Consider the following 25,531-nt stretch of genomic DNA (forward strand, 5'->3'; position numbering starts at 1 on the left):
GGCAAGAATGCCGTATGCCTTCTTGACTACCTTCTCCACCTGTGTTGCCCCTTTCAGTGACCTGTGGACCTGCACTCCTAGATCTCTTTGACTTTCAGTACTCTTGAGGGTTCTACCATTCACCGTATATTCCCTACCTGCATTAGACCTCACCTTCAGCTGGTGAGTGGTGAGTCAGTTTCAGCGGGAGCATTGCGGAAGGAGGTTGCTGGGAGGTAAGTCAACCTTTAAAAGCACTTGTCTTTGCAGGGGCAGGCCAGTCGATTTCGGCGGCGTGAGAACAGCTGGCTGGTTAGTCAATTTCAGCAGGAGCTGAGAATTTTTCTTTTTTTTAATTTTAAATTAGTTTTTTAGGCGGGAACAGGAAGTCGACCCGCGGACGTCTGGGAAGACCCTCCCCAATAAATTCTGGTGGAGAGGAAACCCGAGACACGACACGTGTAGTGTCTCCCACCTGCCCTCCTCCTCTAACCTAATAATAAAACCCATTGGTCTGAGTAAGTACCATATTTTATTATATTATTATTTTTTAGCCAGATCTTGGTAGAAAGTTGGAGGAATGGCAGGGAAGGGAGTGCAATGTTCCTCCTGCAGGATGTTTGAGGTGAGGGATGCAGTTAGTGTCCCTGCTGATTTTACCTGCAGGAAGTGCTGCCATCTCCAGCTCCTCCAAGACCGAGTTAGGGAACTGGAGCTGGAGTTGGAAGAACTTCGGATCATTCAGGAGGCAGAAGGGGTCATAGATAGCAGCTTCAGGGAATTAGTTACACCAAAGATTGGAGATAGGTGGGTAACTGTAAGAGGGACTGGGAAAAAACAGTCAGTGCAGGGATCCCCTGCGGTCGTACCCCTGAGAAACAAGTATACCGCTTTGGATACTTGTGGGGGGGACGACTTACCAGGGGTAAGCCATGGGGTACGGGCCTCTGGCACGGAGTCTGTCCCTGTTGCTCAGAAGGGAAGGGGGGAGAGGAGCAGAGCATTAGTAATTGGGGACTCTATAGTCAGGGGCACAGATAGGAGATTTTGTGGGAGCGTGAGAGACTCACGTTTGGTATGTTGCCTCCCAGGTGCAAGGGTACGTGATGTCTCGGATCGTGTTTTCCGGGTCCTTAGGGGGGAGGGGGAGCAGCCCCAAGTCGTGGTCCACATTGGCACCAACGACATAGGTAGGAAAGGGGACAAGGATGTCAGGCAGGCTTTCAGGGAGCTAGGATGGAAGCTCAGAACTAGAACAAACAGAGTTGTGATCTCTGGGTTGTTGCCCGTGCCACGTGATAGTGAGATGAGGAATAAGGAAAGAGAGCATTTAAACACGTGGCTACAGGGATGGTGCAGGCGGGAGGGATTCAGATTTTTGGATAACTGGGGCTCTTTCTGGGGAAGGTGGGACCTCTACAGACAGGATGGTCTACATCTGAACCTGAGGGGCACAAATATCCTGGGGGGGGAGATTTGTTAGTGCTCTTTGGGGGGGTTTAAACTAATGCAGCAGGGGCATGGGAACCTGGATTGTAGTTTTAGGGTAAGGGAGAATGAGAGTATAGAGGTCAGGAGCACAGATTTGACATCGCAGGAGGGGGCCAGTGTTCAGGTAGGTGGTTTGAAGTGTGTCTACTTCAATGCCAGGAGTATACGAAACAAGGTAGGGGAACTGGCAGCGTGGGTTGGTACCTGGGACTTCGATGTTGTGGCCATTTCGGAGACATGGATAGAGCAGGGACAGGAATGGATGTTGCAGGTTCCGGGGTTTAGGTGTTTTAGTAAGCTCAGAGAAGGAGGCAAAAGAGGGGGAGGTGTGGCGCTGCTAGTCAAGAGCAGTATTACGGTGGCGGAGAGGATGCTAGATGGGGACTCTTCTGCCGAGGTAGTATGGGCTGAAGTTAGAAACAGGAAAGGAGAGGTCACCCTGTTGGGAGTTTTTTATAGGCCTCCTAATAGTTCTCGGGATGTAGAGGAAAGGATGGCGAAGATGATTCTGGATATGAGCGAAAGTAACAGGGTAGTTATTATGGGAGATTTTAACTTTCCAAATATTGACTGGAAAAGATATAGTTCGAGTACAATAGATCGGTCGTTTTTTGTACAGTGTGTGCAGGAGGGTTTCCTGAAACAATATGTTGACAGGCCAACAAGAGGCGAGGCCACGTTGGATTTGGTTTTGGGTAATGAACCAGGCCAGGTGTTGGATTTGGAGGTAGGAGAGCACTTTGGGGACAGTGACCACAATTCGGTGACGTTTACGTTAATGATGGAAAGGGATAAGTATACACCGCAGGGCAAGAGTTATAGCTGGGGGAAGGGCAATTATGATGCCATTAGACGTGACTTGGGGGGGATAAGGTGGAGAAGTAGGCTGCAAGTGTTGGGCACACTGGATAAGTGGGGCTTGTTGAAGGATCAGCTACTGCGTGTTCTTGATAAGTATGTACCGGTCAGACAGGGAGGAAGGCGTCGAGCGAGGGAACCGTGGTTTACCAAGGAAGTGAAATCTCTTGTTAAGAGGAAGACGGAGGCCTATGTGAAGATGAAGTGTGAAGTTTCGGTTGGGGCGATGGATAGTTACAAGGTAGCGAGGAAGGATCTAAAGAGAGAGCTAAGACGAGCAAGGAGGGGACATGAGAAGTATTTGGCAGGAAGGATCAAGGAAAACCCAAAAGCTTTCTATAGGTATGTCAGGAATAAGCGAATGACTAGGGAAAGAGTAGGACCAGTCAAGGACAGGGATGGGAAATTGTGTGTGGAGTCTGAAGAGATAGGCGAGATACTAAATGAATATTTTTCGTCAGTATTCACTCAGGAAAAAGATAATGTTGTGGAGGAGAATGCTGAGCCCCAGGCTAATAGAATAGATGGCATTGAGGTACATAGGGAAGAGGTGTTGGCAATTCTGGACAGGCTGAAAATAGATAAGTCCCCGGGACCTGATGGGATTTATCCTAGGATTCTATGGGAGGCCAGGGAAGAGATTGCTGGACCTTTGGCTTTGATTTTTATGTCATCATTGGCTACAGGAATAGTGCCAGAGGACTGGAGGACAGCAAATGTGGTCCCTTTGTTCAAAAAGGGGAGCAGAGACAACCCCGGCAACTATAGGCCGGTGAGCCTCACGTCTGTAGTGGGTAAAGTCTTGGAGGGGATTATAAGAGACAAGATTTATAATCATCTAGATAGGAATAATATGATCAGGGATAGTCAGCATGGCTTTGTGAAGGGTAGGTCATGCCTCACAAACCTTATTGAGTTCTTTGAGAAGGTGACTGAACAGGTAGACGAGGGTAGAGCAGTTGATGTGGTGTATATGGATTTCAGCAAAGCGTTTGATAAGGTTCCCCACGGTAGGCTATTGCAAAAAATACGGAGGCTGGGGATTGAGGGTGATTTAGAGATGTGGATCAGAAATTGGCTAGCTGAAAGAAGACAGAGGGTGGTGGTTGATGGGAAATGTTCAGAATGGAGTACAGTCACAAGTGGAGTACCACAAGGATCTGTTCTGGGGCCGTTGCTGTTTGTCATTTTTATCAATGACCTAGAGGAAGGCGCAGAAGGGTGGGTGAGTAAATTTGCAGACGATACTAAAGTCGATGGTGTTGTCGATAGTGTGGAAGGATGTAGCAGATTACAGAGGGATATAGATAAGCTGCAGAGCTGGGCCGAGAGGTGGCAAATGGAGTTTAATGTAGAGAAGTGTGAGGTGATTCACTTTGGAAGGAATAACAGGAATGCGGAATATTTGGCTAATGGTAAAGTTCTTGAAAGTGTGGATGAGCAGAGGGATCTAGGTGTCCATGTACATAGATCCCTGAAAGTTGCCACCCAGGTTGATAGGGTTGTGAAGAAGGCCTATGGAGTGTTTATTGGTAGAGGGATTGAGTTCCGGAGTCGGGAGGTCATGTTGCAGCTGTACAGAACTCTGGTACGGCCGCATTTGGAGTATTGCATACAGTTCTGGTCACCGCATTATAGGAAGGACGTGGAGGCTTTGGAGCGGGTGCAGAGGAGATTTACCAGGATGTTGCCTGGTATGGAGGGAAAATCTTATGAGGAAAGGCTGATGGACTTGAGGTTGTTTTCGTTGGAGAGAAGAAGGTTAAGAGGAGACTTAATAGAGGCATACAAAATGATCAGGGGGTTGGATAGGGTGGACAGTGAGAGCCTTCTCCCGCGGATGGATATGGCTGGCACGAGGGGACATAACTTTAAACTGAGGGGTAATAGATATAGGACAGAGGTCAGAGGTAGGTTCTTTACGCAAAGAGTAGTGAGGCCGTGGAATGCCCTACCTGCTACAGTGGTGAACTCGCCAACATTGAGGGCATTTAAAAGTTTATTGGATAAACATATGGATGATAATGGCATAGTGTAGGTTGGATGGCTTTTGTTTCGGTGCAACATCGTGGGCCGAAGGGCCTGTACTGCGCTGTATTGTTCTATGTTCTATGTTCTATGTTCTAAAATGCATTACCTCACATTTGTCCGGATTAAACTCCATCTGCCATCTCTCCGCCCAAGTCTCCAAACAATCTAAATCCTGCTGTATCCTCCGACAGTCCTCATCGCTATCCGCAATTCCACCAACCTTTGTGTCGTCTGCAAACTTACTAATCAGACCAGTTACATTTTCCTCCAAATCATTTATATATACTACAAAGAGCAAAGGCCCCAGCACTGATCCCTGTGCAACACCACTGGTCATAGCCCTCCAATTAGAAAAGCATCCTTCCATTGATACTCTCTGCCTTCTATGGCCTAGCCAGTTCTGTATCCACCTTGCCAGCTCACCCCTGATCCCGTGTGACTTCACCTTTTGTACTAGTCTACCATGAGGGACCTTGTCAAAGGCCTTACTGAAGTCCATATAGACATCATCCACTGCCCTACCTGCATCAATCATCTTAGTGACCTCCTCGAAAAACTCTATCAAGTTAGTGAGACACGACCTCCCCTTCACAAAACCGTGCTGCCTCTCACTAATACGTCCATTTGCTTCCAAATGGGAGTAGATCCTGTCTCGAAGAATTCTCTCCAGTAATTTCCCTACCACTGAAGTAAGGCTCACCGGCCTGTAGTTCCCGGGATTATCCTTGCTACCCTTCTTAATCAGAGGAACAACATTGGCTATTCTCCAGTCCTCCGGGACATCCCCCGAAGACAGCGAGGATCCAAAGATTTCCGTCAAGGCCTCAGCAATTTCCTCTCCAGCCTCCTTCAGTATTCTGGGGTAGATCCCATCAGGCCCTGGGGACTTATCTACCTTAATATTTTTTAAGACACCCAACACCTCGTCTTTTTGGATCTCAATGTGACCCAGGCTATCTACACCCACTTCTCCAGACTCAACATCTACCAATTCCTTCTCTTTGGTGAATACTGATGCAAAGTATTCATTTAGTACCTCGCCCATTTCCTCTGGCTCCACACATAGATTCCCTTGCCTATCCTTCAGTGGGCCAACCCTTTCCCTGGCTACCCTCTTGCTTTTTATGTACGTGTAAAAAGCCTTGGGATTTTCCTTAACCCTATTTGCCAATGACTTTTCGTGACCCCTTCTAGCCCTCCTGACTCCTTGCTTAAGTTCCTTCCTACTTTCCTTATATTCCACGCAGGCTTCGTCTGTTCCCAGCCTTTTAGCCCTGATAAATGCCTCCTTTTTCTTTTTGACGAGGCCTACAATATCTCTCGTCATCCAAGGTTCCCGAAAATTGCCGTATTTATCCTTCTTCCTCACAGGAACATGCCGGTCCTGAATTCCTTTCAACTGCCACTTGAAAGCCTCCCACATGTCAGATGTTGATTTGCCCTCAAACATCCGCCCCCAATCTATGTTCTTCCGTTCCCGCCTAATATTGTTATAATTAGCCTTCCCCCAATTTAGCACATTCATCCTAGGACCACTCTTATCCTTGTCCACCAGTACTTTAAAACTTACTGAATTGTGGTCACTGTTACCGAAATGCTCCCCTACTGAAACATCTACCACCTGGCCGGGCTCATTCCCCAATACCAGGTCCAGTACCGCCCCTTCCCTAGTTGGACTGTCTACATATTGTTTTAAGAAGCCCTCCTGGATGCTCCTTACAAACTCCGCCCCGTCTAAGCCCCTGGCACTAAGTGAGTCCCAGTCAATATTGGGGAAGTTGAAGTCTCCCATCACCACAACCCTGTTGTTTTCACTCTTTTCCAAAATCTGTCTACCTATCTGCTCCTCTATCTCCCGCTGGCTGTTGGGAGGCCTGTAGTAAACCCCCAACATTGTGACTGCACCCTTCTTATTCCTGATCTCTACCCATATAGCCTCACTGCCCTCTGAGGTGTCCTCTCGCAGTACAGCTGTGATATTCTCCCGAACCAGTAGCGCAACTCCGCCTCCCCTTTTACATCCCCCTCTATCCCGCCTGAAACATCTAAATCCTGGATCGTTTAGCTGCCAATCCTGCCCTTCCATCAACCAGGTCTCTGTAATGGCAACAATATCATAGTTCCAAGTACTAATCCAAGCTCTAAGTTCATCTGCCTTACCCGTAATACTTCTTGCATTAAAACATACGCACTTCAGGCCACCAGACCCGCTGTGTTCATCAACTTCTCCCTGTCTGCTCTGCCTCAGAGCCACACTGTCCCTATTCCCTAGTTCTCCCTCAATGCTCTCACCTTCTGACCTATTGCTCCCGTGCCCACCCCCCTGCCATACTAGTTTAAACCCTCCCGTGTGACACTAGCAAACTTCGCGGCCAGGATATTTATGCCTCTCCGGTTTAGATGCAACCCGTCCTTCTTATACAGGTCACACCTGCCCCGGAAGAGCTCCCAGTGGTCCAGATAATGGAAACCCTCCATCCTACACCAGCTGTTTAGCCACGTGTTTAGCTGCTCTATCTTCCTATTTCTAGCCTCACTGGCACGTGGCACAGGGAGTAATCCCGAGATTACAACCCTCGAGGTCCTGTCTTTTAACTTTCTGCCTAGCTCCCTGAACTCCTGCTGCAGGACCTCATGCCCCTTCCTGCCTATGTCGTTAGTACCAATATGTACAACGACCTCTGCCTGTTTGCCCTCCCCCTTCAGGATGCCCTCTACCCGTTCGGAGACATCCTGGACCCTGGCACCAGGGAGGCAACATACCATCCTGGAGTCTCTTTCACGTCCACAGAAGCGCCTATCTGTGCCCTTGACTATAGAGTCCCCTATTACTATTACTCTTCTGCGCTTTGACCCTCCCTTCTGAACATCAGAGCCAGCCGTGGTGCCACTGCTCTGGCTGCTGCTGTTTTCCCCTGATAGGCTATCCCCCCCGACAGTATCCAAAGGGGTATATCTGTTCGAGAGGGGGACAACCACAGGGGATTCCTGCACTGACTGCCTGCCCTTTCTGGTGGTCACCCATTTCTCTGCCTGCACCTTGGGTGTGACCACATCTACACAACTGTGATCTATGACGCTTTCCGCCACCTGCATGCTCCTAAGTGCATCCAATTGCCGCTCCAACCGAACCATGCGGTCTGTGAGGAGCTCCAGTTGGGTGCACTTTCTGCAGATGAAGCCATCCGGGACGCTGGAAGCCTCCCGGACCTGCCACATCTCACAGTCAGAGCACAGCACCCCTCTAACTGACATTGCGTCAATTAATTAAAATTAAAATTTTTAAAATTTTTTTTTTTGAATATATATTTTTTTAAATTTCAAAGTTACTGTTGACTATCTGTTTCCTAGCACTAGATTTCTAATAGAAATGCGAAAGCTAAATATAGTACTCTCCGATCTCTGGCTTAGATATCCCTCTAAATTATAATTAAGTAATTATGTTTAATTAGTTACCAATGCTCAGTTTTTTTAATTTAGTGTAGAATCCCAACCAGCCACTCAGGCCACAGCTTTTCTGTGATTTCACTTCAGTTTCCCCCCCGACACACACACAATTTGAAAAAGATACAAAAGTAATAATGCGTAAAAATCACTTACTTACCTTCGTGTTAATAATAAAATATGGTACTTACCTCACATCAATGGGTTTTATTATTAGGTTAGAGGAGGAGGGCGGGTGGGAGACACTACACGTGTAGTGTTTCGGGTTTCCTCTCCACCAGAATTTATTGGTGAGGGTCTTCCCAGAGGTCCGCGGGTCGAACTTCCTGTTCCCGCCTTAAATACTAAAATATTTTTTAAAAACAGAAAAGAGGGACCGAAAACGGGGCCAGGTAAGTGTTTTTAAAGCACAGACTTACCTCCCAGCAATCACATCCGCACTGCCCCCGCTGAAATTGACAAACCAGCTGTTCTCCCGCCGAAATCGACTGGCCTGCCCCTGCAAAGACAAGTGTTTTTAAAGCACAGACTTACCTCCCAGCAATCACTTCCGCACTGCCCCCGCTGAAATTGACAAACCAGCTGTTCTCCCGCCGAAATCGACTGGCCTGCCCCTGCAAAGACAAGTGTTTTTAAAGCACAGACTTACCTCCCAGAAATCACTTCCGCACTGCCCCCGCTGAAATTGACAAACCAGCTGTTCTCCCGCCGAAATCGACTGGCCTGCCCCTGCAAAGACAAGTGTTTTTAAAGCACAGACTTACCTCCCAGCAATCACTTTCGCACTGCCCCCGCTGAAATTGACAAACCAGCTGTTCTCCCGCCGAAATCAACTGGCCTGCCCCTGCAAAGACAAGTGCAGTTTACAACTCATTCTCAGCTATGCCGTTTAGTGTCTCTTCTTCAACACTCGCCATTGAGCTCGGATTGGTTTCCTGGCTTGCTGGTGATGTGGAAGTGAAATGCCGAGACGCAAGATTACAGATTGTGGTGGAATGCAATTCTGCTGCTGCTGATGCCCCACAGCGGCTCATAGATGTCCAGTTTATGCAACAGTCAAGAAAGCCGGCAATGTCTCTACTTCCTAAGGAAACTAAAGAAATTCGACATGTCTGCATTGACTCTCACAAACCTCTACAGATGTGCCATAGAGAGCATCCTATCTGGCTGCATTACAGCTTGATATGGCAACTGCTCGGCCCAAGATCGCAAGAAGCTGCAGAGTGTGGTGAACTCAGCCCAGTGCATCACACAAGTTTGCCATCCTCCCATTGATTCTGTCTGCACCTCCCGCTGCCTCAGGAAGGCAGATAGCATTATCAGAGACCCCTCCCACTCAGGCTTTGCCTGCTTCCAGACCCTTCCATCAGGCCGAAGATGCAGAAGTCTGAAGACCCACACATCCAGACAGAGGGACAGCTTCTTCCCCACAGCTACTAGACTCCTCAACGACTCTCCCTTGGACTGATCGGTTCCCTGTAAGAAAACTATTCACATTGCCCTATGCTGCTCTTGTTTGGCCCCTTGTTTCGCACTGCAACCAATCACTATTGGTCAATGTACTCTGTTAATTATTCTTTTGTATACTATGTACGTACTGTGTACGTTCCCTTGGCCGCAGAAAAATACCTTTCACTGTACTTCGGTACATGTGACAATAAAAATCAATCAATCAATTTTGAGCAGCTGGGTCAGTCCTATTGGATGGAGAATGTGCTCAGGATTGGGATAAGCTTTTGTTTTCACGAGCAATGCAATGTTTGTTCATTTCTACTAAACCCGCCATTGACGGATAAATTTGTGACAAGGGGTTAAGAACAATCATACAGACCCGAAATGTGAACTTTATATTCTCGCTCCACAAATGCTGCCAGACCTGCTGAGTTCTTCCACTATTTTCTGCTTATTTTACTTCCTTGTGTTCGTTCTTTTGTCACCTACCACAATCTCAGTCTGGACCATTCAGGACTTGGTTTGTTAGTGTTATTGCTCGGCCATTCCCACACAGGATAGATTTTATGCCCTTAACCCTTCCTCCAAGTTCTGTTCATCATGGTGGAGAGCCAGCTTTTCACATAAGAGGGCTCAGCCTCGGAGCAGAACACACCCAGAGATGGATGACACTCAGATACTAGGGCCACGATTATGTCAAGCTGTAACCAATCACTCGAAGATTATACCTATGGTAGTGAATGTGGGTGGTCATTCAGCACACACAAACTAATATTTACCACTGATCTAAAACAAATACTTGCAGCAGGGTAAATTGAGATGCATGGTTGATTTGTTCTTCCATATTCCATGATACTGAGGTCTGTTTAGAATGACCTATTGTAGATTGGGCATTTGCCCTCCTACGGGCAATTCATCAACACCCATTCACACGGGTTTAGGTGTGAAAAATGACAGGTTGAGTGAGCTTCTCCTGGTGCTGTGAAGCAACAGTGCTAACCACTGTGCTGACGTGCTGACGTGCTGCCCAAAGAGGGAGTGGATGGAAGGAATGGGATAGTTGGAGATGAAAAAAAGAGAAAAGAAAATGAGGAAGGAAGAGAATCCATTGGAGAGGAAACTGAAAGCAGGAGGAGGGGGGGGGGGGGGGAGGGGAGGAGGAAGGAGGCGAAGGAAGAAGAGGTGAAGATAGAAAGGAATGGGTGGAGTAGAGAGGAAAGGGAAGGAGAGAGGATGGGAGGGACAGAGGAAAAGAAAGGGAGTTGTAGAAACTGAATTTTGTGATTAGCTGAGTGCTTTGACAAGCCGAGTGATGTTTGAGCTGAATGTTGTGTTTTATTTTCAGGTGGTTATAAGGGCTATGGACTGAGTATGCTGGTGGAGGTATTTTGCGGCATGCTCTCAGGATCTCATTACAGTAATAACATCCGTCGTTGGAAGGAAACAGACAAGGTGGCCAATCTGGTGAGGACTCAATATTGCTGCACTGAGTGACTGCACAACAAATATGCTTTCATCCTGCTCAAAACTCGACTCATAGATAGAATTTTTCATAGAATTTACAATGCAGAAGGAGGCCATTCGGCCCATCGAGTCTGCACCAGCTCTTGGAAAGAGCACCCTACCCAAGGTCCACACCTCCACCCTATCCCCACAACCCAGTAACCCCACCCAACACTAAGGGCAATTTTGAACACTAAGGGCAATTTATCATGGCCAATCCACCTAACCTGCACATCTTTGGACTGTGAGAAGAAATCGGAGCACCCGGAGGAAACCCATGCACACACGGGGAGGATGTGCAGACTCCTCACAGACAGTGACCCAAGGCAGAATCGATCCTGGGACCCTGGAGCTGTGAAGCAATTGTGCTATCCACAATGCTACCGTGCTGCACATGACTCATTGCTCCATCTCCCACTCCAGCTCACTCAGGGTGGAGATATGGGGCGAAATTCTCCTACCCGCCCCGCCACATTTCTGCGCCGACCGGCCGGCGGGAGTCTCCGTAACACCGGCCGGTCAATGGGGTTTCCCATTGTGGGGCACCCCCACGCCGTCGGGAAACCCCCGAGCGCCGGCAGAACGGAGACTCCCGCCGGCGGAGAATGACGCCCATGGTTTGGTCTTCACGAGCACAGTGTATTGGTCACTTCTGTTAAAGCCATTATAGATGGTTGGTTGTCCCACCATCTGCCACAATCTCAGTCTGGAATATTCAGGACGTGAGCCATTGATGCTATTGATGTTGCCGGTCATCTATCCGGAATGTAGAAAATTTTCCAGGTGTGTCACGTACTCAAGAAACAGGATAAATCCAACCCAGCCAATTACCGCCCTATCAGTCTACTCTCCATGATCAGCAAAGTGATGGAAAGAGTCATCAACATTGCGATCAAGCGGCACTTACTCAGCAATAACCTGCTCACGGACACTCAGTTTGGGTTCTCCAGGGTCATTCATCTCCTCATCTCATTACTGCTTTGGTACAAACATGGAGATAGGGCTGAATGCCAGAGGTGAGGTGAGAGTGACTGCCCTTGACATCAAGGCAGCACTTGACCGAGTATGGCATCAAGGAGCCCTAGCAAAAATGGAGCAAGACGAATCAGGGGAAAACTCTCCGCTGGTTGGAGTCATACCAGACACAAAAGAAGATGGTTGTGTTGGTTGGAGGTCAAAAATCTCAGCTCTAGTATATCACTGTAGGAGTTCCTCAGGCCCTAGGCCCAACCATCTTCAGCTGCTTCATCAGTGACCTCCCTTCCATCATAAGTGGGCAGCACGGTAGCATAGTGGTTAGCACAATTACTTCACAGCTCCAGGGTCCCAGGTTCGATTCCGGCGTGGGTCACTGTCTGTGCGGAGTCTGCACATCCTCCCCGTGTGTGCTTGGGTTTCCTCCGGGTGCTCCGGTTTCCTCCCACAGTCCAAAGATGTGCAGGTTAGGTGGATTGGCCATGATAAATTGCCCTTAGTGTCCAAAATTGCCCTTAGTGTTGGGTGAGGTTACTGGGTTATGGGGATAGGGTGGAAGCGTGGACCTTGGGTAGGGTGCTCTTTCCAAGAGCCGGTGCAGACTCGATGGGCCGAATGGCCTCCTTCTGCACTGTAAATTCTATGATCTATTCTATGATCTATAAGCTCAGATTTGGGAATGTTCACAGATGACTGCACAATGTTCAGCGCCATTGATGACTCCTCAGATAATGAAGCAGTCCATGTCCAAATGAAGAAAGACCTGGGCAATATTCAGGCTTGGGCATACAAGTGGCAAGTTACATTAGCACTACACAAGTGCTGGGCAATGACCATCTCCTATGAGAGAGGATCTAACCTCTTGACACACAGTGGCATATATATAGATGTAAAGGGGCATGATATAGTTGGGTTTACGGAGACATGGTCCAAGGTGACCAAGGATGGGAACTAAATATTGCGGGCTATTCAGTTTTTAGGAAGGACAGACAGAAAGGAAAAGATGGTGAAGTTGCTTTGTTGATTAAAGAAAATATTGAGACAGTATTGAGGAAAGATATTGGGTGGGATTCTCCGTTCCTCATTCCTGCAGCCGGGCAATGGGGTTAACCATTGTAGGCCCCCCACACAGCGTCGGGTAACACGCACGTGTGGGCGCGGTGCCGACTAGGCGGAGGATCCCATCAACAGAGAATCCCGCAGAGTAGCACAGACGATGTGGAATCTATATGGGTCAAGTTAAGAAACACCATGGGGCAAAGAACATTTGTTGGGGTGGCATACAGACTACCAAACAGTGGTAATGTTGGGAACAGCATTAGACAGGAAATCAGTGATGCATGTGTTCAAGGTACATTGTGATAATTATGGGTGAATTTAATCTGCATATAGTTGGGTGAGTCAAATTATTCACAGTACAATAAAGGAGAAATTTCTGGAATATATACGGGGATGGTTCTCTGGACCAATACTTTGAGGAACCACCAATGGACAGGCCATCTTGGACTGGGTGTTATCCAATGAGAAAGGGTTAGTTGGAAACCTAGCTGTGAGAGAATCCTTGGGGCTGAGTGACCATAATATGAGAGAATTCTTTATCATGGTGGATACTGAGGTAGTTGATTCTAAGACTAGGGCCCTGAATCTTAATAAAGGTAATTATAATGGTATGAGGCATATGTTGGCTATGACTGACTGGGAAACATTACTGAAAGGAAGGACAGTGGACAGGCAATGGCAGGCATTCAATGAACGAATGGGTGAACTCAAAAAGTTCTTTATTCCTATTTGGCACAAGAGTAGGAAGGGAACTGTGGCCAAACCACTGCTTACAAGGGAAATTAGAGATAGTATTAGATTGAAAGAAGAGGCAGTCAAGTTGGCAAGAAAAAGCAATAGACCAGAGGATTGGGAACAGTTTAAAATTCAGCAAAGGCAGACCAAGGGATTGATTAAGAAGGGGAAAATACAATATGAAAGAAAGCTAGCAGGGAACATAAAAACTGACTGTAAAAGTATTTTATAGGTATGTAAAAAAAAAAGGATTAGGGCAGCACAGTGGCGCAATGGTTAGCACTGCTGCCTCACAGTGCCGTGGACCCAGCTCTGGGTCACTGTCCATGTGGAGTTTGCACATTTTCTCAGTGTCCGCGAGGGTCTCACCCCCACAACCCAAAGATGTGCAGGGTAGGTGGATTGGCCACGCTAAATTGCCCCTTAATTGGAAAAAAGAATTGGATACTCTCAATTTAAAAAAAGTGAAAAAGATTTATGAAAACAAATATAGGCCCCTCATAGTCAGAAATGGGAAAATTCATAATGGGAACAAAGAAATGGCTGAGGAACTAAATTTGTACTTTGCTTCTGTCTTCACAAAAGGAAGACATGAATAATGTACTGGAAGTTCTGAGTGAGGAGTTGAAGGAAATTAGAAACAGTAGAAAAATAATTTTAGGGAAATTAATGGAGTTGTAGACATTTAAATCTCCAGGGCCTGATAATCTTCATTCCAGAGTTCTTAAGGAAGTAGCCCCAGAAATATTAGCTCCATTGGCAGTCATATTCTAAAATTCCTTGGACTCTGGAATGGTTCCTACAGATTGGAGGGTCGCTAATATAACTCTGCTATTCACAAACGGAAGTAAAGAGAAAACAGGGAACTACAGACCAATGAGCTTAACGTCAGTAGTCGGGAAGTTGCTGGAGTCCATTATCATGGATTTCTTTGCACAGTATTTGGAAAGCATTGGCATAATCAGACAAACTCAGCATGGATTTCTGAAAGGGAAATTATGCCTGACAAATCTACTGGAATTCTTTGAAGGTGTAACTGCTAGAGTTGACCAGGGAGACCCGATGATGTGGTTTATTTAGACTTCAGAAGGCTTTCAACAGTGGCACAGTGGTTAGCACTGCTGGCTCACAGCTCCGGGGTCTCAGGTTCAATTCCGGCCTCGGGTGACTATCTGTGTGAAGTTTGCACTTTCTCCCCATGTCTGCATGGGTTTCCTCTGGGTGCTCCTGTTTCCTCCCACAACCCAATGATTAGGGGTTAGGCGCAGGTTAGGTGGATTGGCCATGCTAAATTTGCCCTTAGTGTCCAAAAGGTTAGGTGGGGTTACTGGGTTACGGGGATAGGGTGGAGGCGTAAGGCGCTCTTTCCAAGGGCCGGTGCAGACCCGATGGGCCGAATGGCCCCCTTCTGCACTGTAAATTCAATGATTCTATGAAGGTCTCACATAGCAGATTACTATGTAAAGTTAAAGTGCATGGGGATTGTGGGTAGTGTCTTGAGATGGATAGAAAGCTGGTTAGCAGACAGGAAACAAAAAGTTGGAATAAATAGGTCTTTTTTTCGATTGGCAGGCGGTAACTAGTGGGGTACTGCATGGATCTGTGCTAGGACTCCAACTGTTGACATTATATACTAATGGGTTGGACAACAGAACTAAATGTAGTATTTCCAAATTTGCAGATGATACCAAGTTGGGTGGGAGGGTGAACTGTGAGGAGGATGCAGAGATGCTTCAGTGGGATTTGGGCAGGCTGAATGAATGGGCATATGCATGGCAGAAACAATATAATGTGGATAAATGTGAGGTTATCCACTTTGGCAGCAAAAATAGGAAGGATGGGTGTAAATTGAGAGAGGTGGATACTCAGCGAGGCCTTGGTGTCCTCGAGCATCAGTCGCTGAAAGTAAGCTTGCAGGTAGAGCAGGCAGTAAAGAAGGCAACAGGTATGTTGGTCTTCATAGCGAGAGGATTTAGTGTAGGAATAGGGATGTTTTACTGCTATTGTATAGAGCATTGGTAAGGCTAGAATAATACTGGAGTGTTGTGTGCAGTTTTGGTGTCCTTATCTGAGGAAGAATGTTCTTGATATGGAGGCAGTGCAGCGAAGGTTAACCAGACTGATTTCCAGGATGGCGGGACTGCGATATAAGAAGAGACTAAGTCAGTTAGGATTATATTAACTGGAGTCTAGAAGAGTGAGAAGGGATCACATAGAAACTTATAAAATTCTAGCAAGATTAGACCGGGTAGATTCAGAAAGAATGTTCCTGATGGTGGGAGAGTCCAGGACCAGGGGTCATAGTTTGAGGATAAGGGGTAAACCTTTTAGGACTGAGGTGAGGAGAAATTTCTTTACCCAGAGAGTGGTGTATCTATTCATTACCACAAAAAGTAGTTGAGTCGAAAACATTATGTAATTCCAAGAAGGAATTAGATATAGCTCTTGGGGCTAAAGGGATCAAGGGATATGGGGTAAGGCGGGATCAGGGTAGTGAACTTGATGATGATCAGCCATGATCATCATGAATGGCGGAGTAGGCTTGAAGGGCCGAATGGCCTACACCTGCTTCTATTTTCTATATATGTTTCTATGTATTACCATTGCTGAATTTTTAAAAATTACTGGGCCATTCCCACCCAGGGTGGATTCTGTTCCTTAACCATCCTCCAAGTGCTGTTCATCATATGAAAGGGTTATCAACACTATTATACTCCTTCTTCCCTCACTCTCTCCTCCCTCTCTTCCCTCCCTTATTCTTCTTCCTCAACAAGCATCATCTGAGCCTGGAGGAAGCTGCGTGTGATTTAGTTTTCCACTTTTATTTTAAGTATTATTCATTTCTATTTCCTTCCTCCTCACTCTCTCTCCATCACGCGCTCTCTCTCCCACACTCTTTCTCTCCCTTGTTTTATATTCTGCTTTCTCACTCTCTCTTCCTCACTTTCCCATTCTATCGTCATCTCCCTCATTTCCTTTTCTCACTTTCCTTCCTCCTCCATTCTCCTACTCCCCTTTTCTCTCTCCCCCTTTTCTCGTTTTCCTTCCACCTCATTTTCTCCCTCCTCCCTTTTTCTCTCCCCTCTTCCTTGATTACCCCTCTGCTGTCTTTCCATCCCTTTTTTCCACTCCTCCTTGTTTTCTCCCATTCCCTCACACACTCCCTTGCTCTTTCCCCTTTTTCTGAATCTTGCTTCATCCATCCTATGAAGCCCCTTTAGAATTTTGTATGTGTCAATAAGATCGCCTTTCATTCTGATAAACCCCAGAGAACATAAACCCAATTTACTCAATCTCTCATCATAGGACAACCCCTTCACTCCAGGGATCAATTGAGTAAATCTTTGTTGCGCTGCCTCCAATACAAGTATATCCATCCTTAAATGTGGAGACCAAAACTGCACACAGTATTCCAGATGTGGTCCCACCAAAACCCTATACAGTGTAGCAGAATTTATTCCTGTATTCCAATCCCCTTACAATGAATGCCAATATGCCATGTGCCTTCATAATTGCTTACAATACTTGCATGCCAACTTTCAATGTTCTTTGTACATGCACATCAAAGTTTCTTTGAACATAAACACTTCTGTTTTTCTATCCTTATGACCAAAGTGTTGCTATATTTACTCGCTATAAATATGGCAGTCAATAAGGTTGCCTTTCTTTTATCTAGATATCGATATTATATTGCTTTCAGAGTCGCCAGGTATCAAATGATACCACCACAAGGTTCAACCGGATATCGATCAAAGACCCAACAACCAGTTAGTTAGTTCAAGTTCAATAATACTTTATTTACACACAAGATTAACTTATACATGCAACATAAACACTAGGAGCTAAACTACACCTAACAACTATGACAACCTGTACTTAACTTCAGGCACCTGGCTTAGGTCAGAGGAACAGTGGCCTTTGTTCGAATCTGGATCTGCTGGGTCTGGAGAAGTAACTGCTGTTCAGCTAGGCTCATCCATCTGGGAGCGAATGTTGAACTTGGACTTGCTTCTGGTCGTGGTGCTGCAGTTGGAGATAGACGTTGCGAGAGCGCCAGGTCGAAAAGAGATCGAACACATGGCAGTGTCTCTCTTTATCCTTGGGGGGTTTTGCGCTCTTTTGGGCGGTCCTTAGGTTTGGACCCAATTAATTGGGCAGTTCTCGATCACTGCCTTCGATCTGAGCCAATAAAGGGCGGGTGCCTTGATGGCTGGGCATGTCCTAAGTGGTCATTGACCTTGCTGTTTATGCTTCCTGAGCAAAGGGAGGGGCGCCGATGTGTCTGGGATTGTGTCGGTTACCTGAGCACCAGTCCTTTGTCTTACGGAGATGGGTCATTAAAATGCTAATCGGTTGGGGGTTTCGATGCTGTCTGGATTCTCAGCTCACGAATATACATGCAGGCTCTGTACCTGCCTGAATCTTACATTGGCCATATTTCCCTTTAGGCTTTGCGAACGTCCATGTTTCTTGTTGTAAGTGGCCATCCCAGGTGGCTACAAAAGTAAATGACTTCATGCTTTCCTTCATTGTATTCCATCTACTATCTTGTTTTCCACTCGCTTAACCTGCCGATATCTCCGTGCAGCCGCCCTGTGTCCTCCCCACAGCTTAGCTTTCCACATAGCTGTGTATCATCAGCAAACTTTGACACATTACTCTGTCTCTTCATCTGAGTCATTAATACAGATTGCAAATAGCTGAGGTTCCAGCACTGATCCTTACAGGACTCCACCATTCACCAACTTGAAATTGCCACCTTTATCTCTACTCTATACTTCCTCTGTAGAACAATATCGTCAGCTCCCTTCTCCCACACTATCAAACCCTGTAAGTTTATTTCACTCGAGTGCCTATGCGGTTTCTCTTTGAAAACATTAATCAGCTTCTTCCAGGAAGTGTGTGTGTGCCTACATGTCTGTGTATGTTTGTATCTGTGTCTGTGTGTATGTCTGTCTGCACGTATCTGCTTGAGGCTCCTGGTGCTCTCTGTTTTAATCCCAGCACCTGCCCAGTGCACTTCCACTTTTGAAATATTTATGCAATTCCCTACTATGCATTTGTAAAGAAAATAGGAATGGCTATTGCTGTGTTCAATAACGGCTGCAGTCACTAACTCTCAAACTCTTGTACTCTCCTTATCCTTCAGGGACAGTGTTTCTTTGCCATTAATCCAGGATGCTTTGCTCCAAATTTTGAGAAAAGGATGTCGGACTTGCTGAACATACACAGAACACTAGAACCGGTGAGTATAACTTAAATAGCTTTTAAAAAAATTAATTTAGAGTATCCAATTCTATTTTTTAAATTAAGGGGCAATTTAGCTTGGCAAACCACCTACCCTGCACATCTTTGGGTTGTGGGGGTGAGACACATGCAGACACAAGGCAGCCAGTGCTGCTGAGGATGAGGTGACAGCAGCCGTTAGTCCCACACAGTATGGCAAAGGGAATTGACCAGCAGCGCAGGAAGAAGGTCAACGACCTACACCGGGCAACACGAGTGAGTAGACACCAACGCCCCCCATACCCCCACCCAAGGTTGCATTCACCCCCCATCTCTCCAAGTGGCCCAGAGCCCCCAAAACCCCCAAAACCTGTCTTCACACCCCCTCTCCCATTACTGAACCACACGTGTGGGTAACGATGCCCTCTCTGTGACTCCTCAGGAAAAACTCTCCCACAATCGACAGGAGAGGGCCCAGACTGGCGGAGGGGTGCCGGACATCAGAATCTTAACCTCCTTCGTGGGTCGTGCCCTGGAGGTGACGGGGGCGGCCGAGGACGGAGCGGTCACCTACGCGGATGCTGGTGGATGCCGCAGAGCTGAGCCTCTGGAAGTGGGTTACCCGGAGATGATGGAGATGATAGGGAGCGGTCGGGATGTTCAGAGGGAGATGCCAGCATCACTCCAACAGATCCATAGCCGTTTGGAGGAGTGGCATCGAGGCCAACACTGCTAGGATAGCGACCGCAATGGATAACCTGGTGCACGACATTGGCACCATGAGTAAAGGTATCCAAGGCATGGTGCAGTCGATGACGGCCATGGTTGAGGGTCATGGCAGAGTGTCCGACTCGCTGGGGGATGTCACCCAGCACCAAGCCAACCTTGATGAGATTCCGCGGGATATGTCCCGCTCTCAAATGGGCATGGCTGAGGCACTGCAGAGCATGGCCCAGTCACTGAGGAGCATCGCTGAGGGCGTCGACACAATAGTGCGGACCAAGGGGAGCTGCCAGGGCTGGCAGAGCCAGATGATGCAGGGGCAGCCGGGGCTCGAACTAGCTGCCCCTCTGTCCCAAGCTGAACCCCATGGTACTCAATGACCCTGCAGGGAGTCCTGTGGGGTTCTGGGGCTGGAGGGATCCAGCGTGCTTGACGGCGGCACATGCACAGCCATGCCATCCTGTCCCGTGTGCTGATTGCAAAACACGGCCTCATCAGATTGGTGGAACTCAGGGGAGCTGATGGCCACCGTTACCACTCCATAGGACAGGTTGCCCCCCCCCCCCACCCCCCGGCCCTGTGGTGCTCGTCCAGCTCCAGCCGTGGACATGTCCCCGGAACTGTGTCCCATCCCCTGGGTGTTCGGATGTTGGTTGCCGCTGGTGTGGTGTTGCCTCCTGCAGTGTTCAGGCATCAAGGTGCGATTGCAATGACTCCCACATGATACATGGCCCACCCACCCACGGGAATCCACTTGGCATGTGTCAAATGCGCTCCTAACCACGATTGCCAATTCCCTATTATTAATAGCCCTCAGCCGCACGGCCGGAGGCCTCAGCAGTCGGTAGGGGTTATAGGTGATCGGTGGGGCAGGCGGGCAGGGTCAAGGGTTGCCCCCAGAATGGGGTTGGGGTCCAGGGGTTGGCATGGTGGTACCATGAGTGATTGCCCCCCGATTGTCCCCCCAGCGCTCCCCCCTCCCATGGTGGCTACATCTGCGACCTGCGGAGGGTCCCCCAACTCCCTGCTGAGCACTGGGGTGACAATCCCTGCACGCCCGGGCTCTTTGCCTGTGAGCAAAGATGGCTACTTACCTCCTTGGCTTCCCACAGAAGCCCTTCCGCCAGGTTCATGTTTTTCAAAAGGAGTACTAATTGGTGCCAGCGTGACCGCTTGCTGGGAAGACCGCTGAATGACGGGAGGCCATTGGACATAGGGAACGCTCTCGTTGATTGTACTGAAATGAGGCTTATGTGATCCCGATTTCGCCTATGGGTTGCATCACAATCTGTTTGGTGCCCGGCGTGGATCATGGACTGGGTTCTTCCACCTGCCCTCCGCAAGAACGCCACAGTGAGACGTGGACAATGGAGAAGTCCGGGCGGATTTTTGGGCCCTGTTCAAGCGTCCACCAAAACATACTTCCCCAACTCTAATTATACCAGGAGCACCTTTGACCCATTATAACGTATTTTTCTCAGATTTAAGACCCGCCTGCACCGTTGCAGGAGCCAGTTAATGATTGCATGACCCCAAAGCAAAAATGAATCCAAACAATTTGCAAATACATTAGTTCAAGGGGGGTATTTTACATTTAATCACAAGACGCAACAAATCCCCAAAACCTAGTACAGTTCAGAGTGATCATCATTCCACATATACATACAGAGAAGACCAACCAATATTCATACAATTGGTTCAGATTATCAGTCATTGTTATCGTTGAGGTTGGCCGTTTCTTTCATATAAGGAAAAAGAAAGGATAAAAGGATACCAAAAAGAGTGAGGCTCTCAGGATAATAGGATAAAGCCATGAGCACATGGGACTACAGTGCACGCCCTCCTGTACAGGGCAACAAAGAAAAAGCTACACTATATACGAGATCCCTCATGGGGTAAAAGACAACCTATTAGAACCTAACTCAGCCTCTCAAGACCTCCAATCATTGAAAGAATACCCCAGGAAAAGGGGAAAAACAGGATACCATGGGTTAGCACTGCTGTCTCACAGCGTCGATATCCCAGGTTCGATCCCGGCTCTGGGTCACTGTCTGTGTGGGGTTTGCACATTCTCCCCATGTTTGCGTGGGTTTCGCCCCCAGATGTGCAAGGTAGATGGATTGGCCACGCTAAATTGCCTCTTTCTTGGAAAAAATGAATAAATTGTTTAAAAACAGGATACCACCATCAGCACACTCTCATATACAAGAGCCAGTAAACCAAGGGTTCTTCCACCGTGCCGAGACTCGCAACACAACGTCCCTCACTCCTCTCCAGCCAAGTCAAAGGCACCGTTCACCGTCACCAGAAAACTTAAAGCATTTTCCCCCACGGAAACCCCACGGACAAGGAGAAGAAGAATCCAAGGACTGAAGGTGAGCCCCCACCGAGGAAACTGCACTAACGACTGTCAGGATTCTCTTCTCCGTTTCATCCATTCTCTTCAGGTTATCTGGCAGTTCATTAATATGAGCATTGATAATCTGTGCCAACAATCCAAGACCGTCATCTTATGTCTGCATGGGTTTCCTATGAGTGCTCCGGTTTCCTCCCACAGTCCAAATATGTGCAGGTTAGGTGGTTTGGCCATGATAAAATTGCCCCTTAGTCCAAAAGGTTAGGTGGGGTTACTGGGTTACAGGGATGGGGTGGAGGCATAGCCTAAAGCAGGGTGCTCTGTTCAAGGGCTGGTGCAGACTCGATGGGCCAAATGGCCTCCTTCTGCACTGTAGGGATTCTATGATTCTATGATATGTTCCATGATCATTTTGTCTGCGATATAAGTAATATGGAAATCAGAAAAAACCTTTGGGCAAAATCCTCCTGTCCTTTCAGCAGGCACTGCAGATCTCCTTATCCGAAGAAAGCGCGGACCGCTGCTTCAAGAGAAACAAGGGATGGAGGTTAACGTTTTGGGGCATTGCCCCTCACATGATATCCCCATTGTCATAATATACACACAAGTATATGATGGTGCAGAGACAGACACTGACTGACACACTGGAAGACCAATCAACACACCGCACACAGCAGCCAATCACCAGACAGGATACGGCCACTATATAGCCAGAAGGCACTAGTTTTCCCGCTCATTCGGGATGCAGCCTCTGAGACAGCCAGAGCCCGTGATCTGTAACGTGAACATCTACCATGTGCTAGCAGTATAGTCTGGTCAGGTTAGCCTCAGGTCTCCAGTCAACCTAACATCGGGTCAACCCACAGTGCAAGTATGTTTAACAGCTCATAGCTAAATAAAATAGAGTTGTACTTCTACAAGCGTTGGTAGCCTGTCTCTCTCACTGCTCTGGTAAACGCAGTCCACGCAGACCCAGCATACCCAACACATCACCCATGGCCCGGACCAACGCCACAGCGACTCCGGCCTCTGGGTGAAGAGCCAGCCGCCGTGCATGCGACGTCGCCAGACTCGGCTGATGGCAATTCTGGCCCGTGTGTGACATGTCGATACCGGTCTAGGTGTACCTGCAGGCAACAGGAGGGGCCAGCATTCCAGGCACCCCAGCCAAAGTAGGTGCCAGCCCGGGGGTCGGGCTTTGAATCTGGATGACCCAGAAGAAACCGATGCCAAGGATGAGGCTGAGATGTAGCTGAACTGTTTGGCAGTGCCCCTTGTGTATTCGTGGCTGGACGCAAACCGACCCCGTCCTTGCCAAGGTGCAGCATCTGGTGCTATACGGTGCCTCCATCGACGGCTACCAGGGAAGTTGAAGGCTTTCTCCTCTACGTTTGAGGAACTGACCGTAGAAGACGGTATCCTCCTGTGGGGCACGAGGGTTGTTGTCTCGGTGAAGGAACAAGATGTCATGTCGAAAGAGCTTGTCAAAGCTCACCCAGGGGAGTCCAAAATGAAGGTGCTGGTGAGAAGTTACGTCTGGTGGCCGGGTTTGGACACAGGTATCAAGGTGTTGACTCAACAGTGCTCCATCTGACAAGAGCACCAGAAGCTCCCTGCAGCGTCATCCCTACACCCTTGGAAGTAGCCGGACGCCCTTGGGTTCGCGTGCACACGGATTTCGCCGGTTCATTCCCGGGTTTGACGTTTCTCATTATGGTGAATGCCCACTCCAAGTGGCTGCAGGTTCAGAAGATGGTGACGATCACCTGTCGGGTGACCGGTGAGCCTTTGCACATTTCTATTTCCACCCATGGAATCCCAGAGGTGCTCGTAATGGGGCCTCTTTCACGAGTGAAGAATTTGGCACTTTCATGACAGGCAACATGATTCAGCATGTCCGCTCTGCCTCATACCATCCGGCATAAAATGGCTTGGCAGAAACGGATGTGCAGGCGGTTCAACATGGCGATGGACACCAGGCTGGCAAGTTTTATGTTCTTGTACAGGACCATGCGGCACGCAGTAACTGGGATGGCTTCCGCTGAGATGCTCATGGTTCGTAAGCTTCGTATCTGACTTTGATTCTCCCAGACATCAGCACGAAAGTGCGCCAAAATCAGCATTTGCAAGGACATTGTCCGCTTCGACCTCAACTTCTCCTATGCTTCTCACCTGACACTGCGGTGTTTGGTCATAACTTCAGTGACAGTGCTCACTGGCTCTCTGGGATTGTCGTCCGTCTAATGGCACCAGTGTCTTACCAAGTTCGGGTCTGGGAGCAACTGATCCGACTCATTTGTATCACATTTGCTCACGGAGGTTGGTCCCTCGTGAGGTTCCTCAGATGAAACCTGTCCTGGACCCTCCAACTCCATTGCCGAACCATCCCGCTGTGACGCCTCCAGTCTGTGTCAGCGCCGACATGCCCAATGTTGTATCTCAGGATTCAGAAATGGAGGTGGAGACGTCTGAAGTCTCAGATGCCGAATCCACAGTTCAGCCGCCTCCTGCTGACCGTCCACCATGGCGTTCCTGCCACAGGCGACGCTACCCTGCGAGATATACACTGATCCAGCGCATAATGTGCATGACGGTTTACCGGAACCAAAGAGAGTCTGACGTCCTCCACCTGCTTCTCCTTCTCCTTCTCATCAGTCGCCGAGGGGATCTTTGCACTTTGGTCGGGGTGGGAGCGGGGGGTGGGAGGAATGTAAGACCCCAGACGGGACGGGATTGATTATCTTCCCTGTGGTTCTTGCGGAGTACGAGCTCCCCCGCTGAAGGGCGGGGGAATTCCATTTAGCAATGTATAAAAGATCAGCCAGTAAGGCACTGACCAGAGAGAGACCCGGTAGGAAGTGTATATACCGTAATTATAAGTAAATCAAAGTTCTTTATTTTATTTGGTGTGGACTTCCCATGTCCTTATTAAAGTGACTTCAACAAGATTAATCAAATATAACCAGCCTTATGTAAGCCCATGCTAACTCTATCAGCATGTGAATGTTTAAATGCTCATTCACCAGCCCTGATGGTGGATTGCAGCCTTTTTATTCCTACTACAATTAATCAATCTGTGTAAAACTCTGTGTTAGTCGCTACTGGATTTACAATAAACTAGGAAATAACAAAGGAATGATACATTAAAACATTACAATCATGTTGTCAGATGAAGCAAAATCTACCAGTGTAATATTCTTGTCAAAGTTGGCTGTCTACTGGCAGAGAGATAGCAGCTGGTGTACCCTGACCGTTTCGCTGATTGATCGCAGCCTCTGTCCTAGCCAGCTGATCTGTGGTATGTTGAGTATGAACTTTGGGTGTGATGCGCTATCAATCATGACGAGACGAGAATAGAATGTAATCGAGGCTTTATTACACAGAGATGTGTGGCCTCCTACAGCAGCTGACGAAATGGCTGCTGTTCGGAGAGTGCACATATTTATACTCCACCTACTGGGTAGAGCCAGCGGGCAGGGATCTACCCCCATACCTGTAGTAGGTAAGCTTGGTCCTCGGTGACTCCGGGAGCGTGTCGAAATCCTCTTCATCCCCGGGTGGGAGCAAGGGGAGGACGGATTGTCCTGGAACGGGGGCTGCGGTGGGGTGTGCCGGGGGAAGGGAGGGTGGCACCGGGGCAGGGGGTTGGGGGGGGTTGGAACCAGCCCCTGAGGGAGACTGTGTCATGGCGGCCGTTGG

At 48.1% G+C, this 25,531-nt stretch overlaps 1 protein-coding gene across 2 annotated transcripts in view; it reads left to right on the forward strand.

Annotated features, from left to right (window-relative positions):
* LOC140384906 (uncharacterized oxidoreductase YjmC-like) overlaps positions 1-25,531 on the forward strand; it is a 108,736-nt gene that overhangs the window by 76,673 nt on the left and 6,532 nt on the right. For both annotated transcript variants that reach the window (XM_072466822.1, XM_072466821.1), the window contains exons 8-9: positions 10,601-10,719; positions 18,677-18,772. In XM_072466822.1, the coding sequence (XP_072322923.1) occupies positions 10,601-10,719; positions 18,677-18,772 (215 nt within the window). The remainder of the gene's footprint in view (positions 1-10,600; positions 10,720-18,676; positions 18,773-25,531) is intronic.

The sequence above is a fragment of the Scyliorhinus torazame genome, chromosome 10 (genome assembly GCF_047496885.1).
Source record: "Scyliorhinus torazame isolate Kashiwa2021f chromosome 10, sScyTor2.1, whole genome shotgun sequence".
Classification (NCBI taxonomy): Eukaryota; Metazoa; Chordata; class Chondrichthyes; order Carcharhiniformes; family Scyliorhinidae; genus Scyliorhinus; species Scyliorhinus torazame.